General features: G+C 37.4%; 1 protein-coding gene across 1 annotated transcript; it reads right to left on the reverse strand.

Annotated features, from left to right (window-relative positions):
- On the reverse strand, nucleotides 1-21,807 carry LOC149244616 (disease resistance protein Roq1-like). Its single transcript, XM_089371608.1, has 5 exons — nucleotides 21,773-21,807; nucleotides 21,592-21,642; nucleotides 21,448-21,501; nucleotides 503-694; nucleotides 1-427 (listed from the first exon to the last, which is right to left on the reverse strand). Exons 1-5 carry the CDS (start codon nucleotides 21,805-21,807, stop codon nucleotides 1-3), a joined length of 759 nt encoding a protein of 252 aa, XP_089227734.1.
- Nucleotides 21,808-24,575: the final 2,768 nt, after the last annotated feature.

Genomic DNA, 24,575 nt, shown 5'->3' on the forward strand with positions numbered 1-24,575 from the left:
CTATCCGCCTAATAGTTGTAAGGATAAGGGCAGCCCACCACAAATTTTCAAAACACCCTCAACCAAACATTCCATTCCTTCATCTGTTTCACATTGGTCGAATCCATGCCAGCAGAAAAGCTCCTGGGCATGGTTTTTCTTCAATGGATTTACATCATACACTACATCTTTCTCATGAGAAGAGCGCCAGAGTAAATCTTGATCATGAGACATGATCAAAATTAAACTGCGCGATCCCATAACATTGGTCAGTAGTAGACTACTTATTTTCTCGATATGATCCACGTCCTCCAAAACAATCAGAACTTGGAGTCCTCGGAGATGATCGTGGAGAATACTTTTTCCATGTCTAGTATCTTCAGCATGGAAATCACAACCCAACAGATCCCGAAGGAGCTTCCGCTGCAAAGATGATAAATCCTTTTTCCTGAGGTCGGACAAAAAACAAGACCTACTAAAATCCGAACATTTCAGGTTGTAGAGATATGTAACCAGAGTTTACTTGCCTACTCCAGTCATTCCTGCAATCCCCACAATCGTTGTGCCATTTAACTCCCTCTGTTTCTTAATTTCATCATCTATTTCCTTCACAGCTGGATCGAGTCCAACTAGGTATTTACCCACTTCCAATGGTTCCCATTTTACCCCTTTTAACACAGCTTTGACAATCTCCTCCAGAACCTCTCCATGGTCACTGAAAAACAAAAAACATGTACATGCAGTCATAATAATCATAATTACTGCTCAAAGGTTATTGTTCAACATTTTCTGTTTGTAGGTCAAAAATTAGTTCAAGCTAGAGAAATTTCAGTTTTTAGTCTTTTCTTTGATCAGTTTTTGTAAGTAGATGTGTAGATCTCTTGTAGGACACCTCAACTCACCATACATCCATAAAACATCTAGCACTTGCTCACTTCTCATAGATTTCCCAAGTCATTCGCAACATTTCGCCAATCTGCCCTAATTTCTGCGTTTTTCTCCATAAGCTTCTTTCTTGCCATTTGAACAAATCCAACCATCCTGTTCTTTCTTGATCTTCCTTGACCAGCTCCAGACACCTCAACACCTTCATCTAGCCTTCAGTTACCCTTTCCCATAATTTTTCCAACTTCAAAACCCCAAAAATAGCTCTCGACCTCCTCCTGTAGATCCCCTGCAGCCTCCTGTAGAATTTCCTGTGAGTGATTTTTCGAAGTCCGATCGCTATGAAAGTATTCATAAGGGTACTAGGGGCTTCTTAGGACCTCTCCACACCTTCCTCCACCTCTGCAAAATCCAACTCCATCTTCCTTTGCCACCAAACCTCTGCACAATCACAACCAAATAAATCACAAGCATAATAATTTCACATAAAGACACTCAAAAGCACAAAAAGATGTTTTCTTCTCATTTCCTTTCAGAAGTAGCTTGAATAAATGCAATTTACCTCTTCAGTAGTCAATGGCACTCAATTCATCAGTTTTCATCTCTTTTCCTGCAAAAGTAGGGTTTGTATGTAAATTAGGGTTTGCTAGGGTTTGTGTTACATTTCAGTTTTCCTTCTCTTTCTACAAGTAGAATAGTCCTTGTAGAGTTAGCTTTCTTTCATCACAGTTAAAAGCTTATTCTAAGAACTCATAGAAGTTGGCTTAAGCTCTTAGCGAACTTGCACCAGCTGACCAAGTGACAACCTGTAGTAAGAGCTAGTACTTGTGCATACAGCACCGTCGCTTCTAAGTTTGTTACGAACTACCGGGTTGATAAAAGTAAAGAAGGAAGCCCCAGGAGTTGCAACATTATTGCTGCAATAGTGGTGCTCACCATTATTTTTGGCGCCATTGCAGGGGAAGCGTCAGAGTATTTTGTGATTACTGCTTTCTTCTATTTTCTACTACAACATTCTGCTAAGTAGTTTATTTCAACAAAAGTAGAGTAGTTGTTTCATTTCAATTCTGCAATTTCCATTTCCGCAAACGTAGATTAGTCATTTCCTGCTTTCATTTCAATTCTGCAATTTCCATTTCTACAAAAATAGATTAGTCATTTCCTGCTTTCATTTCAATTCTGCAATTTCCATTTCTGCAAAGTAGATTAGGCATTTCCTGCTTTCATTTCAATTCTGCAATTTCCATTTCAGCAAAGTAGATTATGCATTTCCTTCTTTCATTTCAATTTTTCAATTTCCATTTCAGCGAAATTAGATTAGTCATTTCCTCGCTTTCATTTCAATTCTGCAATTTCCATTCTAGCAAAGTAGATTAGTCATTTTCTTGCTTTCATTTCAGCAAGTTCATTTCAGTTAGTTGCAATTTGGTTGTTAAATCAATTTCAGTTTTGCAGGTACAAGCAAAAAAAAACAAAAACCACCCAAAAATATTTCCTTTCATGCCTTGTAGGAGTAGAGATAATTCAGAAAAATGTTTGCCCAACACCCCCACTGCTTCACACAGCCAACCTTCTCTCTTCTTCGGTGGCTGCAATCAAGAAACACCCTTAGGTAATGGCTAGACATATTTGAAGAACCTATAGGGGAAGAAGAAGAAGAAAACATTCCTCTAGAGCCAATGGCTGAAAACAGAAATGTTGGGAGCAGTACCTTTTCTTCCAACTCATCCATTAAAGGTGAAATTGGAAACATGTGGGAAGACTTCAAGAGTGAGATGCGACAGATTCTTGCCATGCATATCAAAAGAAAACAAGAGGAAGCAGAGAGGGCTTTGGCCATTTTTTGCCCTAGATGCACCAGGAGGCATCCTAGGAATGAATGCCCATTGAACTCTATAGAGGTTTGTTCAATCTGTGAAGAAAATCATTCTACAGACAAGTGTCCGTCCTTGCCCGGACTTAAAGCTGTATACCAAGGGGCTGAAGGAGTCACTGAACATATCTATTACATAAACCAAAAGAGGTCGCATGGACCTAGACCATACCAGCAGGGGATGCAAGGGACATCTCAAGCATACTACAACCCTAACCAAGTCACATTCATACCTTCTTGGGGTCCCCCTGCTCATCCTTCCTGGTCCACACCCCCTCCTTGGTCATATCCTCCTCAATATCATGCTCAACCAGCTACTCATTCATTTCACTCCTATGCTCAACCATAGCCTCAGTGGAATACACCTCATCAGGGGTGGAGGCCCCAGTACAACACTCCTCCTGCTCTTTTGCCTCCACCACCTGCTCAACCGCAACTATCGCCTTTTGCTCCACCAAGGCAACGCCAAATGCCTGCTCAACTGAACCTGAACAACAGGTAGGCCCAGCAAGTATATAGTGGGGAACCACCATTTCCAAACCCACACATTGGAGTAGCTCAACCCAATTACAATGCTGAGGTGCAACACTTCCAAACAACTCCTCTTGAGCTCAATCATATTCACCATAGCTCAGGAAGAGTATTGCAAAAAAGATATTATATTGATAGCATTGAAGGACCACATCCAGCAGAAGAAGATGCAAAAGATAAGATCAAAGAACCATTTGCTACACTTGTTGAAGAGAGGACATCAAAATTAGAGATTGAGAGAGCTCCCTCATGGTTACCATCAAATCCTCCATGTATTCAAGAGAAAAAACAACAAAAAGAGGAAGATGTGAAGGTCATGGTAGAAGGTGACATGAAGAATGATCCAGATCAGAAAAAGGACCAAGGACATCACAATTATATTCAAATATGGTTCTATACAGTCATTAAGTTGCAGCAGTACTCTCTTCCTCAACTATGCTTGATCCCTTCAAAGTCAAATCATTTGGTCTCTAAAATCCAGATACCTATCAAAGCATGCATTTCAAGCCTCCACATCATTCTTTCTATCATCTCGATGTGAAAATGGCTCCATTGGAAGTATTCTTATACTTGAAAATGATTTTGTTTTTCAAGTAGGGTAGGGTAAAGAAAAATGAAAAAAAAAATGAAAAATAAGAGGAAAAAAAATAAAAATCTAAGGTGAAAACCTCCTCGGAGGCGCCTCACATTGGCTCATTGATTGAAAACATCCATGAGGTGGTCAATGGGTTGTAAAGAAGAGAAAAGAAAAAGAGAATAAGATCCCTGGGTGAAAACCTCCCTTGGAGGCGCCCAGGGCAGGCAATTAGGGTGAAAACCTCCTTGAGGCGCCCTAGTTGTTTTCAACAAAAAAAAAGGAGAAAAAGAAAAAGAAAAATGAATTTCTAGTTGTATTGCAGGTCTGTAGGAGAACTTCGTGAAGTAGCAGCAGGTGTCAAGAAAGCTCTGAAACCAATAACATCACCTATCCTACCTTCCCTCACCCTTCTCCATCATTCTTGACATTCTTTCCACCTCATTGTGCTTCTTTTCTGAAAACTGTGTTTTCTACAGGAGGCTCCTGTAGAAATTACAGAGAGATAGAAATGGATTTTAAAAGAAATTTGGGGAATAGGGAAGCTTCATAAAGGGTTTATAAACCCTCGTGTAGTCTTCAAACCTCTCTTCCATCATTTCCAAGCTTGCATCACACCCCAAGCTCATTTTTCTTACTGTCCAAAAACTGCAGGATGCTCTGATACAAAAATACATAGGGTAGAGATTTGTTTTTTCCCTAACTTGAAAACCGTGCATCCATTTAAAAAACTATTTCATGGGGAGTTGTATATGGATGATGGCAACATGCCCAAGCAATTTCAACCAATTCCAGTGCACGGTTTCCAAGAAATCAACATCCATCACCTTCAACGATTTTTTCATTTTCTCCATATCCGTGCATCCATTTAAAAACCTGTTTCATGGGGAGATGCATATGGGTGATAGTAACATGCCCAAGCAATTTCAGCCAATTCCAGTGCACGGTTTCAAAGAAATCGACTTCCATTACCTTCAGCCATTTTCAATTTTTCTCTAAATCCGTGAATCCATTGACCACAATTTTTCTATGGGAGCTGCATAATGATGATGGAAACATGCTCAGAAAATTTCAGGTCAATCCAGTCTACCATTTGGGAGATATGGACCAAACAAGTCATTGTCCCATTAAAATCTAGCATCGACAGCACAAGCATGCAAATCTGAAGGTTGAAGCAAACTCGTGTAGCTTAGATCCAGAAAGAGGATGCCTGCACAAGAAAAACAGTCACACATTAGATAGCAACAAAGCATAGCAGTTGATACCCTTAAAAGTCAAGCTCCAGAAGCAAAATCGGTGTAGCCACAAATGTGTAGAACGCGCAACGAGCAGGATCCTGATTGAAGATCACTTGTACAAGGAAGCTGAGAAACCAATCCAAAAGCCACGGGCGCCAGCAACATAAATCCATGGATAGAATGCCAAAGCCTAAGCATGCAACAACACGATAGCACGCAATTCTCGACTAACAGGTAAGTGACTAAACTCGTTCCTCTGTTGCATGGGTATAGTTTAAAAATTGCATGGACAAATGAGATGGTTGCGATTAAACTAGATCGGTGGCCAGCTAACTGGCCACCCTCGTCTAGTTCAAACAACGCTCAGCCGGAGTTCACACTGCATGTGTGTCTAGTCAACTCATGAAAATCTGAAAACAGGTAGTGGTGGCTGTTTAAACTCCAACGCAAATGATGGGAGGTGATTGCGGACAGAAAGCATAAGGTTTCATGATGACACTGTAGTAGGGACCAACAGTCCAAATAATTCCCATGCACATTTTTTCCAGCTCACCATCAGTAGAAATATCTCAAAGAAAACATAAGTATGCCTCCTCGAAACTCCTTCACCACCTTTTCTTCCATTTCATCCTCGTCCACTTAGCTGCAATAAGCTCTATACCACCACCATAACCTCAAAATCATCATCCGCTATCATTTTCAGCCATTTTTCTGCTATCGGCATTCTACAGGAAGTTGTAATAGTTCTACAGGAGGACCAGTGAGCAGTCTTGCAGAAGGAAAAACGAGATTCTCATCCAAATTTGGGCTCGAAGAGGTAGGCTCAGTGCAAACCCACTTTTCATTTTCATATATACAAGGGGTGATGTGGTTGTAAGATAGAATGGAGCCTGAAAAGGGAGAGGAATTGCATTCAAAGAATTCTGTCTGCTTCTTAAGAAAAACACAGTTTTCATCTATTCTCTGTTTCTGAAGTATTGTCTCTTCTTCACCTTGGATACTCACATATACAGTGAATGATGCAATTTTAGGGAAGAATTAAGCCTGAAGAGAAGAGTAATTGCATTAAAAAAAAAAAAAAAAATTGCCTGTTTCTTAAAGAAAAACACAGTTTTTTCTCTGTTTCCTGGTTTTTGAAAATTGTTGTCTCCCTCTTCACCTGAGATATTCCAGAAGACTCTGAACATCATGACAGGGGGATGTATGAGGAAGGAACCTCTGAACTCAACCAGGCTACATGAACACCCAGAGGTGGTAGCCCTCTTTACTAGAGCAAATTGGATGCCCTTCTTTGAAAAGCTTCATGGGTATGATGAAGAAGTAACAGAGGAATTTGCCTTGTCTTTGACACCTCACTCAAAAACTCATGCCACTGTCAGTCTTAGGGGTCTCACTATAGAAATCACCCCAGAATTCATCAGCAGGGTTACCAATCTCCCACTTGGACTACCCTAGAGCAAGGAAGAAAAACCACTGGGTCAAGTTGCTAAGAACACCTTCTTCCAGCCAGATGAGCATCCTGTAGAGGACAAAAATGGCATCAGGAGAATAAGCATACCTTACTCCTGGGATGAGGTCAGCTATCAGATTATCAAATACATCTCTTGTGAAGGAAGGTATAACATAGTTTATGGGTACCATTTCAAACTTTTGCATGAGTTAAGATATGGCATGGATCTTCCTGCACCCCAAAAACTCAGTATTCCTTATTTTCTCCTCCAATCCCTAATAGATTCCAGCAGTAAATTGAAGGCTGGAGTTCCATACCAATTGGCTCACCATGAGCTGATTAAACTGTTGGTGGAAGAGGTCCTCCACACTTTCACAATACCGATAGCCTGGGAGATTTTTAGAAATATGGCAGGGGAAGATGAGGAGGAAACAGAAAAAGAGGAAACGACCAAAATAGAGAAAGAAGAACTTGAAACAGAGGAGGAAATCAAAACAGAAGATGAGAAGGAAGAACCTGAAATAGAGAAGAAAAAGACCAGAGCAGAGAGGAGGAAACCCAGAACATAAAAGGAAAAGACTAAAACAGAAAAGAAAAAGACTAAACCAGAGAAGAAAAAGACTAAAGCAGAGAAGGCAGAAACTAAACAAGATGAGAAGGAAACCAAAGCTTGAGGAAGCAAAGCTAACAGAGGTAGAGAAGACAAAAGAAGAGGAAAAAGAGGAAGAAGAAAGGCAACAGTGGGAGGAGGTGGATAGAATGGCAAGATTCCATGATAAAGAGGAGGATATCACATCAGGAGCATGGGATGTCAGGGAATCCATCAGAGCCATCATGGATGAGGAGATAGACTAGTTTCTCAGAGGATGAGCAACCCATTCAGTAGGGGGGTGATGATGAGCCCCAGAAATAGGTAATTATATGGGCTCATTTAGCCTCCTAACTCAACTTAATCCACCATTCTCATTAGTTTATTGCATGTTTTTTATTATATTTATGCTAATAGAGTGAATTGGGTTAGTCATTATGCCAAAAAGTCTAATGTGTGCTTTATGCAGATTTTTGGTCAATTTTGAGACAAAATCAAAGGTTTAATGAGCATTTGGCAGCCAAATTCAAGGAAGAACAAGGGAGAGGATTTGTAGGAGGGTGTCCCCTTCATTTATGAACCCTTACCTCGAATTCTCCATCAGAAACTCGGAGCACAAGCAACCACATTAGTGCATCCAAGGGGCAGCCGAGCAAGTAAAGAAGGACTGTTGTTTATCTGCAGTTTTGGGAAGTTGAGCTCCTTGATTTTAGGAGAGTTGTTGGAGGCTCGAGTTGTATAAATAGCAGGGCTTAGGTGCTCAGTTTTTTTTAGTTAGTTTTTAGCCAGTTATTAGTAGATTTTCGCACTTTTGTGCAGCATTGTGTTCAGCTCATTTTCGAGTTCCTTTCTGAGAACAGTTTATGTAATGTGACTGCTATTTTTTATAATAAAGATGAAACAGTTTTTGAGCTAGCACTGATCTCTTTCAGAGGGCTGAAGCTCTTGGGTTAGGGCCTAACCCAAACTGCCCAGCACCTCCTACTTTGTACTTATATGTTTTTACTTCAGTTCATGAGTTAATTTCTGTTACATAGATTCATTTTACTTTGTTAGATTAGGTAGCTTTTGATGGTTAGCATAGTTGTTTTTGTTTCAGTTGCTCAAGTAGGTTACTGCAGTGACATAATAATATTCAAAAAGGCCAACAACAGGCTCTAATCTCCTTTCTCCCTTCCTGGGACTATGATTTGAGGTCAAGGCACTTCTGCTGCCACCAAAAACACAGTTTTGCTCTTCCATGCAACTGCTAGTGTGATAACTTGTTTTGGAAAGATTGATATTGATTCAGATTCAGTTGCCTAGAACATTTCTTGTTATTTTACCATATATATCTCTGCATGCTTTTCTGTTCAAAGGTTACTGTTCAGCATTTTCTGTTTGTAGGTCAGAAATTAGGTCAAGTTAGAGAAATTTCAGTTTTTAGTCCTTTCTTTGATCAGTTTTTGTAAGTAGATGTGCATATCTCTTGCAGGACACCTCAGCTCACCATACATCCATAAAATAGCCAGCACCAGCTCACTTCTCATAGATTTCCCAAGTCATTCGCAACATTTCGCCAATCTGCCCTAATTTCTGCGTTTTTCTCCATAAGCTTCTTTCTTGCCATTTGAACAAATCCAACCATCCTGTTATTTCTTGATCTTCCTTGACCAGCTCCAGACACCTCAACACCTTCATCTAGCCTTCAGTTACCCTTTCCCATCATTTTTCCACCTTCAAAACCCCAAAAATAGCTCTCGGCCTCCTCCTATAGATCCCCTGCAGCCTCCTGTAGAATTTCCTGTGAGTGATTTTTCGAAATTCAATCGCTATGACAGTCTTAAGAAGGGTACTAGGGACTTCTTAGGACCTCTCCACACCTTCCTCCATCTCTGCAAAATCCAAATACATCTTCCTTCACCACCAAACCTCTGCACAATCACAACCAGATAAATCACAAGCATAATAATTTCACATAAAGACACTCAAAAGCACAAAAAGATGTTTTCTTCTCATTTCTTTTCAGAAGTAGCTTGAATAAATGCAATTTACCTCTTTAGTAGTTAATGGCACTCATTTCATCAGTTTTCATCTCTTTTCCTGCAAAAGTAGGGTTAGTAGGTAAATTAGGGTTTGCTAGGGTTTACTAGGGTTTGCGTTACATTTCAGTTTTCCTTCTCTTTCTGCAAGTAGAATAGTCCTTGTAGAGTTAGCTTTCTTTCATCACAGTTAAAAGCTTCTTCTAAGAACTCATAGAAGTTGGCTTAAGCTCCTAGTGAACTTGCGCCAGCTGACCAAGTGACAACCTGCAGTAAGAGCTAGTACTTGTGCATACAACACCGTCGCTTCCAAGTTTGTTACGAACTACCGGGTTGATAAAAGTAAAGTGGAAGCCCCAAGAGTTGCAGCATTATTGCTGCAATAATGGTGCTCACCACTGACTCTACCTTTCAGTTGGTGTTCTTTTCTATAACATCCCCTCTCGTTGTCAATGTAATGAAGGTCTGTTGGCTCAACGTCATAAAACACAGGAATGATCTTCCTATTGCATCTCAAGATCCAACACAATTCATCCAAACACCAATGCGATTTAGCATAGCGCTTACTGAAAATGGCAATATGTACTGACGCGCTCTCAATGGCTTCGAGAATTGCAAGGGAGAGAGCATCTCTAGTGTGGAGTTCCTTTTGATCGAGAAAAACGTGGAGGCCATGACAATTTGTGAGACGATGGTAGATGATGCTAGCAAGAGTCTTCTTGACATCGGGACCCCTGTGACTTATAAAAACGTGGTATGTTGCTGACACTGGTTCTGTGGCAGCCGAGTCCATAGCCACTGCGTCTTACAAATGGGAAGGGATAGGATCAAATGGAAACGAAGATGAGTTGAAGCAATGAGAGAATCCACCGAAAGAAGATGAGATGTATGTAAAATGATCCCCAGGAGAAGCATGCGAGAAGATATTTGATGCAGATAATTAGAAACGCAGAGGTCAAAAGGTCGTCCAAATTTGATGCTCCGAATATGTTGTCGGTCGGTGTACTACTAATTTCATTTCATTTTTTATTTTTTTTAGGTACATGGTGAATCGGTAACTGCCAGACCTAATCTAAGGAAGACCCAGGATCAATTTTCGTAACTGCCACTATAACAGCAAGAGTACATCCAACAACCTGCAAGCAGATATACTAATTTCTTATGATTTGAAATTATGATTTTGGCAAGCGCCGAGACCCACAGATAAGGGGAGTCTACTCCTTGACCCGCACATCATAGCAGGATAATATACTCAATGTGATTTGACCCCTGACCTCGTGGGTTTCACCCAACAAACTCAGCTGCCACACCACACATCATTGTATCTCATTTCATTTCATTTCAATGAGCCGTGAGAGACATGCCCAAGGGTTAAATTTCAGGGGCACCCCTACCCATTAGGGAAATTTTTTATGACGGTTTTATTTTTAAAGTGCTTTTTATATGACTTTTAATATTAATTTTTATCCGTTTTTCTAATCTCTGCAAATTATATTCATAATTGCTCTTACATGAAAATAATGAATGTATATATTGTTGCAATTAAATTAGACAATAAAATTTAACTTACAGAAATTGAAATACACATACCATACCATGTTTTTCATTTAAATAACTTCAATACCAATCCAATTAAAAAATAATATTTGTGAAATAAATTTCAAACATAAAACACAATGTGCATGAACTATGTAAATGCTCAAAAATTACATTCAATATCATCATGTAAAGGAACTAAATTTTAGATAGTTTCACCAAAAAAATAATTGTCAAAATAAAGATATATATAAAAATCGAAAAACAAAGACAAACTACATCCTTGAAAAGATTTTCACATATTCAACAACCTCATCAAATATACCTGCAGTGTTCGTTCCTTGCATTGAGTCCAAAAATGAAAATTTATAATTATAAACTACCAATTATAATAACTTTTATAAAGAATGAATTCACGACATAACACATTCAGAATATTAAGTTTTAATTTTCTTATTTTTTCATAATTTGTAGAAGTTATTCATTCACTTATTTTTGTTCTTCGCACATGCAAATATGCTATTATAGATATGCCATGTATTGTGAGAAAATACTATAAAAAAACACCAAATATTATGGCATCTATAACATAATTTTCCAAGAAAAAACATTTCCCTCAAGCAAATAATTAGACTTTTCCGTTAAAAAATAAACATCCAAACATGATAGAATGAAATCATATAAATATCCAAACATAACAAAATGAAATCACATAAACATTCAAGTGTATAAAATTTAAACTTTCTTTCTCCGATTAATTCAAAAAATCATATAATAGAATGAAAAAATTCCATAAAAAAATTATATAGTAGAATTTCTCTGATAATTATTGCCAAAGAAAATCCAAGTTGTAAAATTGTTAGACTTGTCCTTCAATGATTAATTTGTGTTTGGAAATTTTCCTACAAATACAATGAATTTTTGCATTTTGTGTGGTAACGTATTTTCTGATAAATACACTAAAATCCTGTGGAAAATTCATGAAAAAATTATGTGAGAAAAACCAGAGGAGAACCTAAACACGGGAAATTCCGTGCTAGAGTTGGTCCTTGGGTAGTGGCAATGGCCTTGGCTCCGAAGTGTACGATGTCCACAAACCAGGGTTCGTTTCTTGAAATTTTCTTGAAATGGCAGGGGCACTGAAGTGAGGGCAAAGGATCGATACTCACGCACAAAACAGAGATTTGGGAAATAAACTCTTTCCGGAAAGAAATTTCGTGCTTTAAATAACCATAGTCTATAAGTAGCAATCCACCATCAAATCCAGAAATACCTGGTTGGTTGGAAATAATGAAGTTAGAAGGAATTAAATGGATGGATGCCAAGTTCGCTATAGATAACGATGCTTGGCTATTCAATTTGGATTCTACCTTCAAGGGAGTCATGAATTTCCTGGCTAGACGTGGCTCTCCTGGATCTATTTTTAGGCACTTTATTCTTACCAAGGCCCAACCAAGACAAGCCAATATCTATGTTAAGGCATAATGTATTGGGAGCTATGGGAACCTGGATGAAAACCTATATACCAATTTATTAGACTCCTATATACCTGTTTATTACAATGGGGCATACCTTGACCTGTGACCATGATGGAAAAACCCCTGCCCTAACTGGTCAGATAGAAGGAGGACTCCCAAATTTGATAGGCAACATGTGTGAAAAGGAATTTTCCTCTGATCACCCTAGTTTATTCATCCTAGGTTACATCGTTGAAGTCATCATGAAAAGCTTGTCCTCGTTTTCTCTGACGACATTCCATCTGCCATGGATTCATCTACATTAAGAGTCTTTATGATAATGAACCAGGGCCAGTGACAACAAAATTTGTACGCAGATTCTGCGTGGTACAAAGATGAAGGCGTTTATATGTGTGTGTGTGAAAATTTGAAACTTGCTATTTTTTAATACACCCGTCATTATGACATTTTTAAAAATTATTAACCAGTAAAAAATTACGTGTTTATTTTGAAATAACCTGTATTTCACGGGTAAAAAATGGAAAAACGTCCATACGGGAGTCAATTTTAAAGCCTGGACATGCCATGTATTGTAAGCTTTCGGAATTGTGTAAGGGTAGGGTCGTACTATGCTGTCCCATAACTAACAGAGTATGATGCTCTGCCCCAGTTGACAGTGATCATTGCTTCCTTGACAAAGTCCTCATGATGAATATTCAAAACTATGGATTATTCTTCGGATCAAACAACAATATTAACCACAAAAGTCTTCAAACCTAAATCATTTCCCTGCATGGAAGGAAACGGCCGAAAATAATCAGCCTGCCAAGGGAAACCTAAATCATTTCCTTGCACAGAAGGAAACGGCCGAAAATAATCAGCGTGTCAAGGGAAACCTAGATAGAAACCTAAATCATTTCCCTGCACGGAAGGAAACGATGAAAATAATCAGCCTGTTTCCCTAGGTAGTGATTTGTTGAAAAACTTGTTAAAATAAGTGAATTACGAGGAGTTAGTTAAAATTAGAGAGTTAGTTAATTAATTGTTGAGGGTTGAGTGTTGGAGTGTTGAGTTAATTTTAGTTAAGTGATAGACTATTTTTAGTGTGTGATTGCATGTGAAGATATTTTAGGCAAGTTGCTACTTGGAAAAGGTTAAATACCTTTCACCAGGTTCAATGTAAGAATCAAGTTTTGTGTGATCAATAAAAGAGCCGCAACTCGTGTGTTTTGTGAATGAATTTGTGTTTTGTATCCTCTGTTTTTCCAACAAATTGGTATCAGATTAAAATTACAAAAAGCGAAAGGGAATGGACAAATTGGTATCAGAGTGAAGTTACAAAAATAAAAAAAATAAAAAACGAATTAGCAGCAATCCATGTGAGATTAAAAAAATTTATATTTTCTCGTGATTAGCGTGGAGTTGTTAAGTGGGCCTTTTAATTTTATGGTGAAGTATAAAAGTTTTTTTTAGAATTGATTTTATAAAGTGGGTTCACAATAAAAGTATGTTTTAATGTATTAAAATTTTTCAAAAAGGCTTTTGAAAAAGAATTTTTTTTAAGTTTTTCTTTTTATATATAAAATAAAAATTTAGGGTTTTATTGAAAGTGGTATTTTTTAAAAAGTTTATGAAAGGAGAAATTATAAGTTTTTTGAAGAGAATTTTTTTAAGAAAGATGGCTTTCTCAAATTTTCAGCCCCAGTTTCCACCTTTTACACAGAAATAATATGATGTGGGGCCATTAAAATGGAAACCACGTTGTAGGCACATGATATCTATGATTATGTCTAGCTTGGGTTTTCAGAAGCTAAAGATGCAATAGCAGAATGAGCTCTCAACAATACAGAAAGGGAACAATGGAAGAAAGACAAGAAGACGAATGCACAAGCGTTGCAGCTTATTCAACAGGGAGTGGACCGAGCAGTGTTCTAGAAGATTATGATTACGTCTTTAGCAAAGAAAGCATGAGATTCTTTGGTGACAAAATATAAAGGTATGGCCAAAGTCAATATTGTTAAGTTGTAGAATACTAGGAGAGATTTTGAAAGTCTACAGATGAAGGAGACAGAGGACATCAATTCTTTCTTGAATCAGGTCATAACTACTGTAAATCAGTTAAAGATTTATGGTGAAGAAATTAAAGATCAAACAGTGGTTGAGAAGGTCTTCAGATCTTTGTCTACCAAATTTGATGTTGTGGTACCATCCATAGAAGAAGCCAAGGATTTGACATCATTAACAATTGATGAGTTGATGGGATCACTTCTATCGCATGAGGCAAGGATAGATAGAAATAAGGATTCCACTTTAGAAATTGTTTTCGAAAGCCAGGTTTTTATTTCAAGAGACAGAGGTCGAGGCAAAAGTAGATCAAGAGGTAGAGGACGAGGTGGAAGATATAGTGGTCAGAGAGATGGCCGAGAAGAGAATGTACATGAAAGTGGAAGCAACTACAAAAGCTTCAACAATAATTAAAGAGTTGAAAAATCAAAGGTGAGATGTTATTATTGCAATAAATTTGGTCACTATGCTCGTGATTGCAGGAAAAAGATAGCTGATCAAGGGAACCAAAGAGCTAATGTCACTACAGAGAGTACTAACTCCATGTTCCTAGCTTCCCATACCATGCATGAATCTTCTGCTAGTGTGTGGCTGTTAGACAATTGTCGCAGTAACCACATGACAGACAACAAGAATTTGGTTGCAAATTTCGATCAATCTGTGAAAATAGAGGTAAAGTTGGGGACTGACAAGGCTGTGGAAGTAGATGGCAAAGGAGTGGTTAACATTCTAACCAGACAGGGGGAGTCAGAGACAATCTCAGAGGTATATTATGTTCCTAGTCTCAAACATGATTTGATAAGTGTTGGTCAATTGACACAGAAATGATACATAGTTATATTTCAAGGTCAAGAATGTGTTATATATAACAAACCCCCAAGTAAGCAACTGATAGCGAAGGTGCAGATGATGAGTAACAAACTCTTTCATTTAATTATGAACTACAGTGATCAGGTCGATGCTTTTATAGTTGCATGTTCTGATGGTTATTGGTTATGGCACTTTCGATTTGGACACTTGCACTTTTCTGGTTTAAGATTATTGCAGCAGAAATAGATGGTTAGAGGATTACCTCCCATCAAAGAACCTGCTAGTACTTGTGAGTGTTGCATCTTGGGAAAGAAACACCGTGAAAGTTTTCCAAAGGGTGTTGCATACAGAGGAAAGCAACCTCTTGAGCTAGTGCATACAAACTTTTGTGGACCTATGAGGACACAGTTGATTGGTGGAAGTTGTTACTTCCTCACTTTCATTGATGATTATAGTAGAAAAACTTGGGTTTACTTCTTGAATCATAAGTATGAAACTTTTGCAAAGTTCAAGGAATTCAAAGCCTTAACAGAGAACCAAAGTGATCAACAGATCAAGGTATTGAGGTCAGATTGTGGTGGAGAATATGACTCAAAAACATTCCATGATTACTGCAAACAACATGGAATCATAAGACAATTTACAACTAGGTACACACCCTAGCAGAATGGTGTAGCAGAGAGAAAGAACAGGACAATTATGAATATGGTAAGAAGCATGTTGAAAGGAATAAACTTCCCTAATGAGTATTGGGCGGAATAAACTTGTCTAATGAGTATTGGGCAGAAGCAGTTGCATGTTCTATTTATGTGATCAACAGATCTCCTACAAAGAGTGTGATGAACAGAGTACCAGAACAAGCATGGTCAGGTATATCTTGCAGTGTATCTCATCTCAGAGTATTTGGATGTGTAGCTTATGCACATGTGCCTAAAGAGCGAAGAGGCAAATTGGATGATAAAAGTGAAAAATGCATATTTACTGGTTATAGTGAGCAATCAAAAGCTTACAAATTGTATAACCCTATCACAAAGAAGACCATAATTAGAAGAGATGTTTTGTTCAAAGAACAAGAGTCATGGAATGGCACTGTATACAAAATAGTTGATGCACAAGTGTCACTGATGGAAGAATATGATGTAGCAGAAAATGAGCAGCAAGAATCACAGGTGAAGACACTAAACAGAGACACACCAACAAGGGCTCCAAAATTTTCAGATTAGCATGGATCCTCAATCAAATCAATAGATCGATCTTCTCCCAGCAATCAATCAGGTGATGAATCAAGCAATGGTAAGAGAAAGATGAGAAGTCTGAAAGATATTTATAATGATTTGGATGTTAGTTCAAATTTTGCATTGTTGTCATTCCAACCTTCTTTGTTTGAAGAAGCAATCAGAGATGAAAATTGGGTGCAAACCATGGATGAAGAAATTGAAGCTATTGAAAAGAATGATACATGATATTTGGTTGATTTTCCAAAGGATAAAAATATCATTGGTGTGAAGTGGGTGTACAAGACAAAGTTGAATGAGAAAGGTGAAATTGACAGATTTAAAGCAAGACTTGTAGCAAAAGGATTCTCGCAGCAACTGAGAATAGATTTTGGAGAAATGTTTGCTCTGGTAGCTAGATTGGATGCTGTAAGAGAAGTTCTAGCCACAACAACTCAGAACAAGTGGAAAGTATATCAGATGAATGTGAAATCAACTTTCTTGAATGGAATTCTAAAAGAATAAATTTATGTGCAGCAACCTCCAAGATATGAAGTTGAGAGCAACAAAGAGAGTTTACATATTGAAGAAAGCGCTCTATGGATTGAAGCAAGCACCTAGAGCTTTGCATAACAGAATTGATAGTTACATGATCAAGAATGGATTTTGCAGAAGTAACATTGAACCTACCTTGTACCCAAAGGTAAATGAGCATGGACAGATTTTGATTGTTTGCTTATATGTTGATGACATGATTTTTACAGGTGATTTTGAGATAGATGAATTTAAAGCAGCCATGATGAAAGAATTTGAGATGACAGATGTTGGTCTCATGAAATATTTTCTTGGCATAGAAGTTGAGCAATCTGAAAAATGGATTTTTATTTGTCAAAATAAATATGCCAAAGATTTGTTGAAAATATTCAGGATGGAAAATTTCAAACTTGTCCCTACACCAGTTGCAATAGGTACAAAGTTAAGAAAGGAAGATGAAGGATCAGATGTCAATCCAACTCTATTCAAAATATTGGTTGACGGCCTCATGTATCTCACAACTACAAGACTGGATATCATGCAAGGAGTGAGTTTGATTTCCAGATTTATGGAGACTCCAAAAGACACATATTGGAGTGCAAGAAAAAGAATTCTGAGATACATAGTAAAAACTAGAGATTGTGGCATAATGTATGAAACCACAAAAAAGAAGGATTTGATTGGATACACAGATAGTGATTTTGCAGGCAGTTTGGATGATTGGAAGAGCACTTCTGGTTATGTGTTTCATCTTGGTTCAGGTGTGATTTCATGGGCATCTAAGAAGCAACCCATTTTGTCACTTTCGTCAGCAGAAACAGAATATGTAGCAACAACATCAACAACATGTCAAGCAGTGTGGTTAAGAAGAGTATTTGATGGACTCAAGTAGAAACAACAAAGATCAACAAAAATATATTGTGACAACACCTTAGCGATTGCACTATCCAAGAATAATGTAGAATTTTCTCTACAAATCAGCTAACTCACCGATATCATGTAGAAATTTCACCTGCAGATCAAACTGATATATGTAATGTACTAAAGCATAATACTAGATCTACATCTACCATAAACTTTCCGGAAGCTTAATCAAACATGAGAAACATCAAGCATGAACAGATATAACTGAGAATGAGAAATAATCAACCATAACACAGAAAATATAACCTGGGGAAAGCACCAGCCTAAAACCCCATCTCTGTATTATCAATCAAGTGGAAATCATCAACAACATACAAAAAGAATCAGCTCAAAAGCTATCTTGCTCTCTCTGTACTCTGATGATGTAGCTCATGGACTACCTAGCCCTGTATATAAAGGTTGCACCTCAGGTCCAAGCTCCTATTTCCTTGCACAGTTTTGATTGGGGTCCAATTACAAAACACATGTAAATTGCCCTGATCATACCTGTTGTCACCTCAAGTCCAACTACGCAGTCATATAAGGAAGAAGCTTCCTTCCCCATGCAAGGAATACTTACTAGAAATATCCTAGCATCTGATAGTACACTGTCCCACATCTGATCTCAACTGGGTCTCTGACAGAATTGACATGCATCAGTTATCCATGAGTGAATACACAGTTATCTGAAAATAACAGTTGTCACATGCATGCAAGCATCAACAAACTGTATCTCATTAATTTAACAACTTTTTAAATTAATCTAACTGAACTTGACTAAGTTAACTAAGTCAACTGATCCTCTCAATATAGAACTCATCCTTAATTCCTCAACCAGTGGGGAAAATCAAGGACACATTCCCCAATTAGTGGAGAAATAATTGCATGTTCTCACAAAGACTTCAAGTTTCCTTTTCCTTAACTAATTAACTCATGGAAAATTAATTAATTAATATTCCAAACCGCTGGTAAGGCCAAATTCAAATTTACTTCCTACAGATAGACCAGAGACTACTATAAATAAGAAGGGACCCAGAAATGTTATTTTTAGAAGATGTTATTTTTAGCAGTTTCACCTCTCACCCAAGGTGGCCAAAATGCTCATTGGCCAAACTGCTATTTTTAGAAGTGCCATTTTTAGTAGTTCTATTTTTAGCACTTCTTAAATTTAGCATTTCTTGTTGCACACTTTTCGACAAATAATGTGTTTCATCAGAAGATAAAGCATATTGATACTAGATATCACTTCATTAGAGAACTTGTGAGCAATGGAGAATTTCACTTGAAGCCTTGTAAATCTAGTGATCAATTGACTAATATATTTACTAAGTCATTAGCAGAAGATGTGTTTGAGTTTCATAGAAGAAACTTGGGTGTTGTAAGCCTAACTGAGACATAGACCAGCAGAAATGTTTGAGTTTTCACGAGTCATGTTTTAGTTTAGCGGTCGTAATTCAGGGGGAGTGTTAAAATAAGCTAATTACTCTCGCATTAGGAGTTGGCTAAAACTAGAGAGTTAGTTAACTAATTGTTGAGGGTTGACTTTTGGAGTGTTGAGTTAAGTCAAGTTAAGTGATAGACGATTTTTAGTGTGTGGTTGCATGTCAAGATATTTTAGGTGAGTTGCTACTTGGAAAAGGTTAAATACCCTTCACCATGTTTATTGTAAGAATCAAGTTTTGTGTGATCAATAAAAGAGTCGCGTGCGTTACGTGAATGAATTTCTGTTTTCCAAAAAAACTACGAATTAAGTGCCAGTGATTTGTTGAAAAACTGTGGATTAAAATCTAGAAAAGAGCTGCAGACCACTATGTTATTCCTCCCTCTGCCACCATACGCCATAGACTTCGCAACAACAGGCATCGTAGGCCGGTGTTTGGTAGACTTAACCACTCAATTATCAGCAAAATTAGTTTGTCTTGGACCACCTTTCATTTAAAGTTCTCTCAGCTCATTTAAATCTGAGTAATAAAATTCACCCTCACACTCTGATGACCATTGATGCTCTTAAAGCTGAAGAAGGAGGCTCAATAGCCAGGATTAGGCAATCAAAAAAGTTCGATTAACCTTTGAGGAGAAATAATACCTTGAAGAAAATAACATCTCATCCTTATGCCCAGAAAACAATGGTTAGCGTAGCAATAGCATGATTAACTACGAAGCTATTAACGCTAGTTTAAATATCAGCAATACTTGGTGTGGCATCAGCAACGTCAATGATGGTAATCAATGCTTGGACAACAACGCAATGTAGTAAGAGGCGGAGGGGTAAAAACGGTGAAAAAACTTGTAATGTCGCAGATGCAAAGGAAATTTTGATTTTACACCAGAGGGCGGAATAATCAATATATATATATATATTACACCAGAGGGCGGAACAAAAAATAAAAGGGTGGGGTCGTTCAATGCACTGCCCATCTGACAGCCAACCTTGCTTCCTTTAAAATATAATTCAGCCACAACGGTGACCTACGAGATAATATAACTAGCAATTGTCCCAAAAGGTACGAAGAGAGGCCGATAGACTTATGAAGTTGGAATTGTTGAATTTTTATAAAATATTAAAAAGTACAAGTATTTTTCTAAAAAATATTAGAAATATATATATATATATATATTAAAATAATTAAAATCTCAATTGTATTTTCAATTTGGGTATTGGTTAACTTTTACACAAACATATGCTTCCACAATTGTAAATCTTCTCTAACTTTGATTCATATTCTTCGAGAAACATGCCACATTAGTGCAACGCAATAAGAAATATTTAAAAAAAAGGTCGAGAAAGCTTTCTTTATATATAAATATATATTTTTTAATATGTTTTGAATTTATTTAAAAATAAGCAGTTTGTATCAAATCTATTTGTACATTTGTCTTAAGTATCCCAGTCAGTGTTAGACACTTCAAATTTCCATACAAAGGATTAAAAAATTTATGAAGAAAGGAATTCATTCAAACATGTAGGTTAATAAATAATTAGATAAGATCTTATGGCAAGTTGAATTTCAAACTTTTGAATCAAAAGGAACAAAATGGCAGCTCCATGTTACATAATGGGAATCTAGCTAATGTTTTTTTATAGTAGACAGGTATAATGCACCAGATAGCTCACAATATAGGTTGATAGAACATCTGTGATATTTGGAGTCTACACTGCCTGCCGGCCCACCTTCTGGGCTGCTATTGATATTGTACGGCTTATTAAATCTGAAATAGAGTAAAAGATATAGGAGACAGAACAAACTGGGAATGTAAGTCCTTTATACTGGAAGCAAAAAAGAGAACAGAGCAGCATGTAAACGTAGAAGAACATAAAGAAAACCACAAGACTTTCTGATTCAACATGTGTTTATTGGGGTCCAGATTCATTCACATGTATTTAAAAATGCTGACATGCTTGAACCAAAAAAGAAGAGAATTTGAGAATTTCATGTAAATGTATTTTAATTTAAAAACAAACAATTAACCACTCTATAAATGTCATTGCAGAAGCCCATGTAAGGTATACATATTCCTATATAACATTTTTGAAAACAAAAACAAAGATAACTTAACGTGAGTAGCATAATAATTGGCATTCCATGAACAATAGAAACCACACTCAAAAGCCCAAATCTATGTAAATTGAGTCTTTATTAAAATTGCAGGTACAGGAACATCTATGACACTCCACAACTATGCATCATGTCTGGTGGAACATACTAGACTTATTACACACCAATTGGAGAGACGACCACTATTTAAGAGATTCTATTGATTCATGTGTGGCAGCTGCAAGTGCCGCACTGGCAGTTGGGGCTGCACTTGCAGTCGTTCTCCAGAGATACATCCGCAACATGCCTGTTTACACCAAAACCAAATAAATTCAATTATCATATCATTCTGGAACCATAGAAATGAAAGTTATAACAACTACATATAACGCAGTACCCCATGTTATAGCTTGTCTCCACAATACTGTCCATCTGGAAGCCCTTTTTACTGTGCAATAAAACAACCCAAAAATGAACGAGCTCAGACGTAGCTAGATTCGAACTCGTGACAAACGACACTAAATTTGAAAAGGAAAAGGAAGAGAGATTGATAGAAATTGAGATTAAAAAAAACATACGTGCATTGGCTCTTGTCAGCGCAGTCGCTCGACATGTTCGCAACAACAAGGATCACAAAAATAAAAGCCTGGAAGGCTTACATTGCAAGTGTGATAATACAAAATTAATTGTAAATTGAAAATGACAGAGAAATTATCTTGCAGAAGATGAGCAAGGAAAAGAAAACTGAAAAATAGGCCGAGGCCGACAGAAACTAATCATAAAGACCAGATGCAGTGTATGAACATTTTTTTGCAGGCTATGCGCGGGTTAAAGAACGACATTAAAACAGCAGAGTCGGTCTAAGAATCGCACTAAAACATTAGAAAACCCTAAAAGCCTTGAAAACCTAGAAGTTAAAACCATTTAAGCACAGTTTCTGACATAATTGATAGTCATTAATGAGTAAGATGCAGATATTTAGGTTGTCATATTAAAAAGCAGAAAAGCGTATTTACATAGCAAGTGCTTATCGAGTGACTGCCTGTCAAACTGAATTCATGCTTTACACAACAAGTGCTTACCGAGTGACCACCTGTCAAACTCAAATCATGGTGCCGTGAGCATTATAAGCACATAATCCGTCTGAAATTTCCAACGAATGAATAGAACAATGATAATTTAATACTAATTAGTGCTTGCCAAAAGCCAGGGAAGAAGAGCAAGAACAATGATAATTTAACACTAGTTAGTGCTTGCCAAAAGCCATGGTAGAAGAACCGCAACAACAACTGGCAGACCAAAGAAACGATTAACTCTGAGGCCAAGAGTGCAAGAAGATGGGGATGAAATATATGACTGTAGAATATTTAACTAATGGAAAACTGACAAAGAAGGGCATGCGATTGAAAGGACATAAAAGAATGAGAAAAAACAGTCAAAGTGTAGTGCATTCTTGCGAGATACGATGCGTGACAAGAGATAATGAATTGGTAACATAAATAATACATAAAGCCAGGGAAGAAGAACAAGAACAATGATAATTTAATACTAATCAGTGCTTGCCAAAAGCCAGGGAAGAATAAGAAAAACAACAAGTGGCAGACCAAAGAAACGACTCTGAGGCCAAGAGTGCAAGAAGATGGGGATGAAATATATGACTGTAGAAGATTTAACTAATGGCAGATCAGCAAAGAAGGGCACGTGATTGAAAGGACATAAAAGAATGGGAAAAAGAAGTCAAAGTGTAGTGCATGCTTGCGAGATGTGATGCGTGATGAGGGATAATGAATCGGTAACATAACTAATATAGCTAGATGTCAAAAAAAAAATCTTTTAGTGCCAGATGTCAAACAAAAAAGCATATAACAAATGTCAATCAGAAAATGAAAAGGTAGAAGAAAGAACTCATTCAAAAAAAGGCCTATCGGCCTAAACATGACGTGATTCCATGGACGTCGTTAGAAGAAAGAACTCATTCAAAAAAAGGCCTATCGGCCTAAACATGACGTGATTCCATGGACGTCGTTTGATGTCGTAACATAAGGGTGGGGTCGTACCATGCTGTCTCTCAACGCACCATCCCATGCACCGTCCTTTAAAATATAATTACAACGGCGGCCTACGAGACAATATAAACATGACATGATTAAATGGACGTCCTTTAGTAGGATAAACCGCACGCGGAATCGCCTAGTGGATAAACCTCGGATTGAGTGGTTGAGTGTGGTGATGTTTCTGGGTTTTCTGTTGAATTAGTAAAATATTTCAGATGGGGTGGTTCAGTGACATGATGTTTTTGGCGCTTTGAATTGGTAGTATAATTTTTGTTTTTTTACGAAGTCGTAATGATAAACCCCAAATGGAATCGCCTAGAGGATAAACCTCGGATTGAGTGGTTGAGTGTGGTGATGTTTCGGGCTTTTCTGTTGAATTAGTAAAATATTTCAGATGGGGTGGTTGAGTGAGATGATGTTTTTGGGGTTTTGAATTGGTAAAATCATTTTTTTGTTTTTACGAAGTCGTAATGATAAACCCCACGCGGAATCGCCTAGTGGATGAACCTCGGATTGAGTGGTTGAGTGTGGTGATGTTTCGAGCTTTTCGTTGAATTAGTAAAATTTTTCAGATGGGGTGGTTCATTGAGATGATGTTTTTGGCGTTTTGAATTGGTAAAATAATTTTTGTCTTTTTACGAAGTCGTAATGATAAACCCCACGCGGAATCGCCTAGTGGATAAACCTCAGATTGAGTGGTTGAGTGTGGTGATGCTTTGGGCTTTTCTGTTGAATTAGTGAAACATTTCAGATGTTGAATTATTGAAATATTTCAGATGGGGTGGTTGAGTGAGATGGTGTTTTTGGCGTTTTGAATTAGTAAAGTAATTTTTTTTTTACGAAGTCGTAATGATAAACCCCACACGGAATCGCCTAGTGGATAAACCTCAGATTGAGTGGTTGAGTGTGGTGATGTTTCGGGCTTTTCTGTTGAATTAGTAAAATATTTCAAATGGGGTTGTTAAGTGAGATGATGTTTTTGGTGTTTTGAATTGGTAAAATAATTTATTTATTTTTACGAAGTCGTAATGATAAACCCCACGCGGAATCGCCTAGTGGATAAACCTCGGATTGATTGGTTGAGTGTGGTGATGTTTCGGGCTTTTCTGTTGAATTAGTAAAATATTTCATATGGGGTGGTTGAGTGAGATGATGTTTTTGGCATTTTGAATTGGTAAAATAATTTTTGTGTTTTTTACGAAGTCGTAATGTTTTATTATTTATTCAAATTGTATTTTTGGATATAAAAATGAATTTAGTAATTTTAAAGTTGTAATTGAATTTTTGTTAATGATTATATTGTTTATTAATTGTGTGTGAGTGTGGA

This window comes from Pinus tabuliformis, chromosome 8 (assembly GCF_031772625.1).
Source record: "Pinus tabuliformis cultivar Carrire ecotype Pingquan chromosome 8, CPIR1, whole genome shotgun sequence".
Classification (NCBI taxonomy): domain Eukaryota; kingdom Viridiplantae; phylum Streptophyta; class Pinopsida; order Pinales; family Pinaceae; genus Pinus; species Pinus tabuliformis.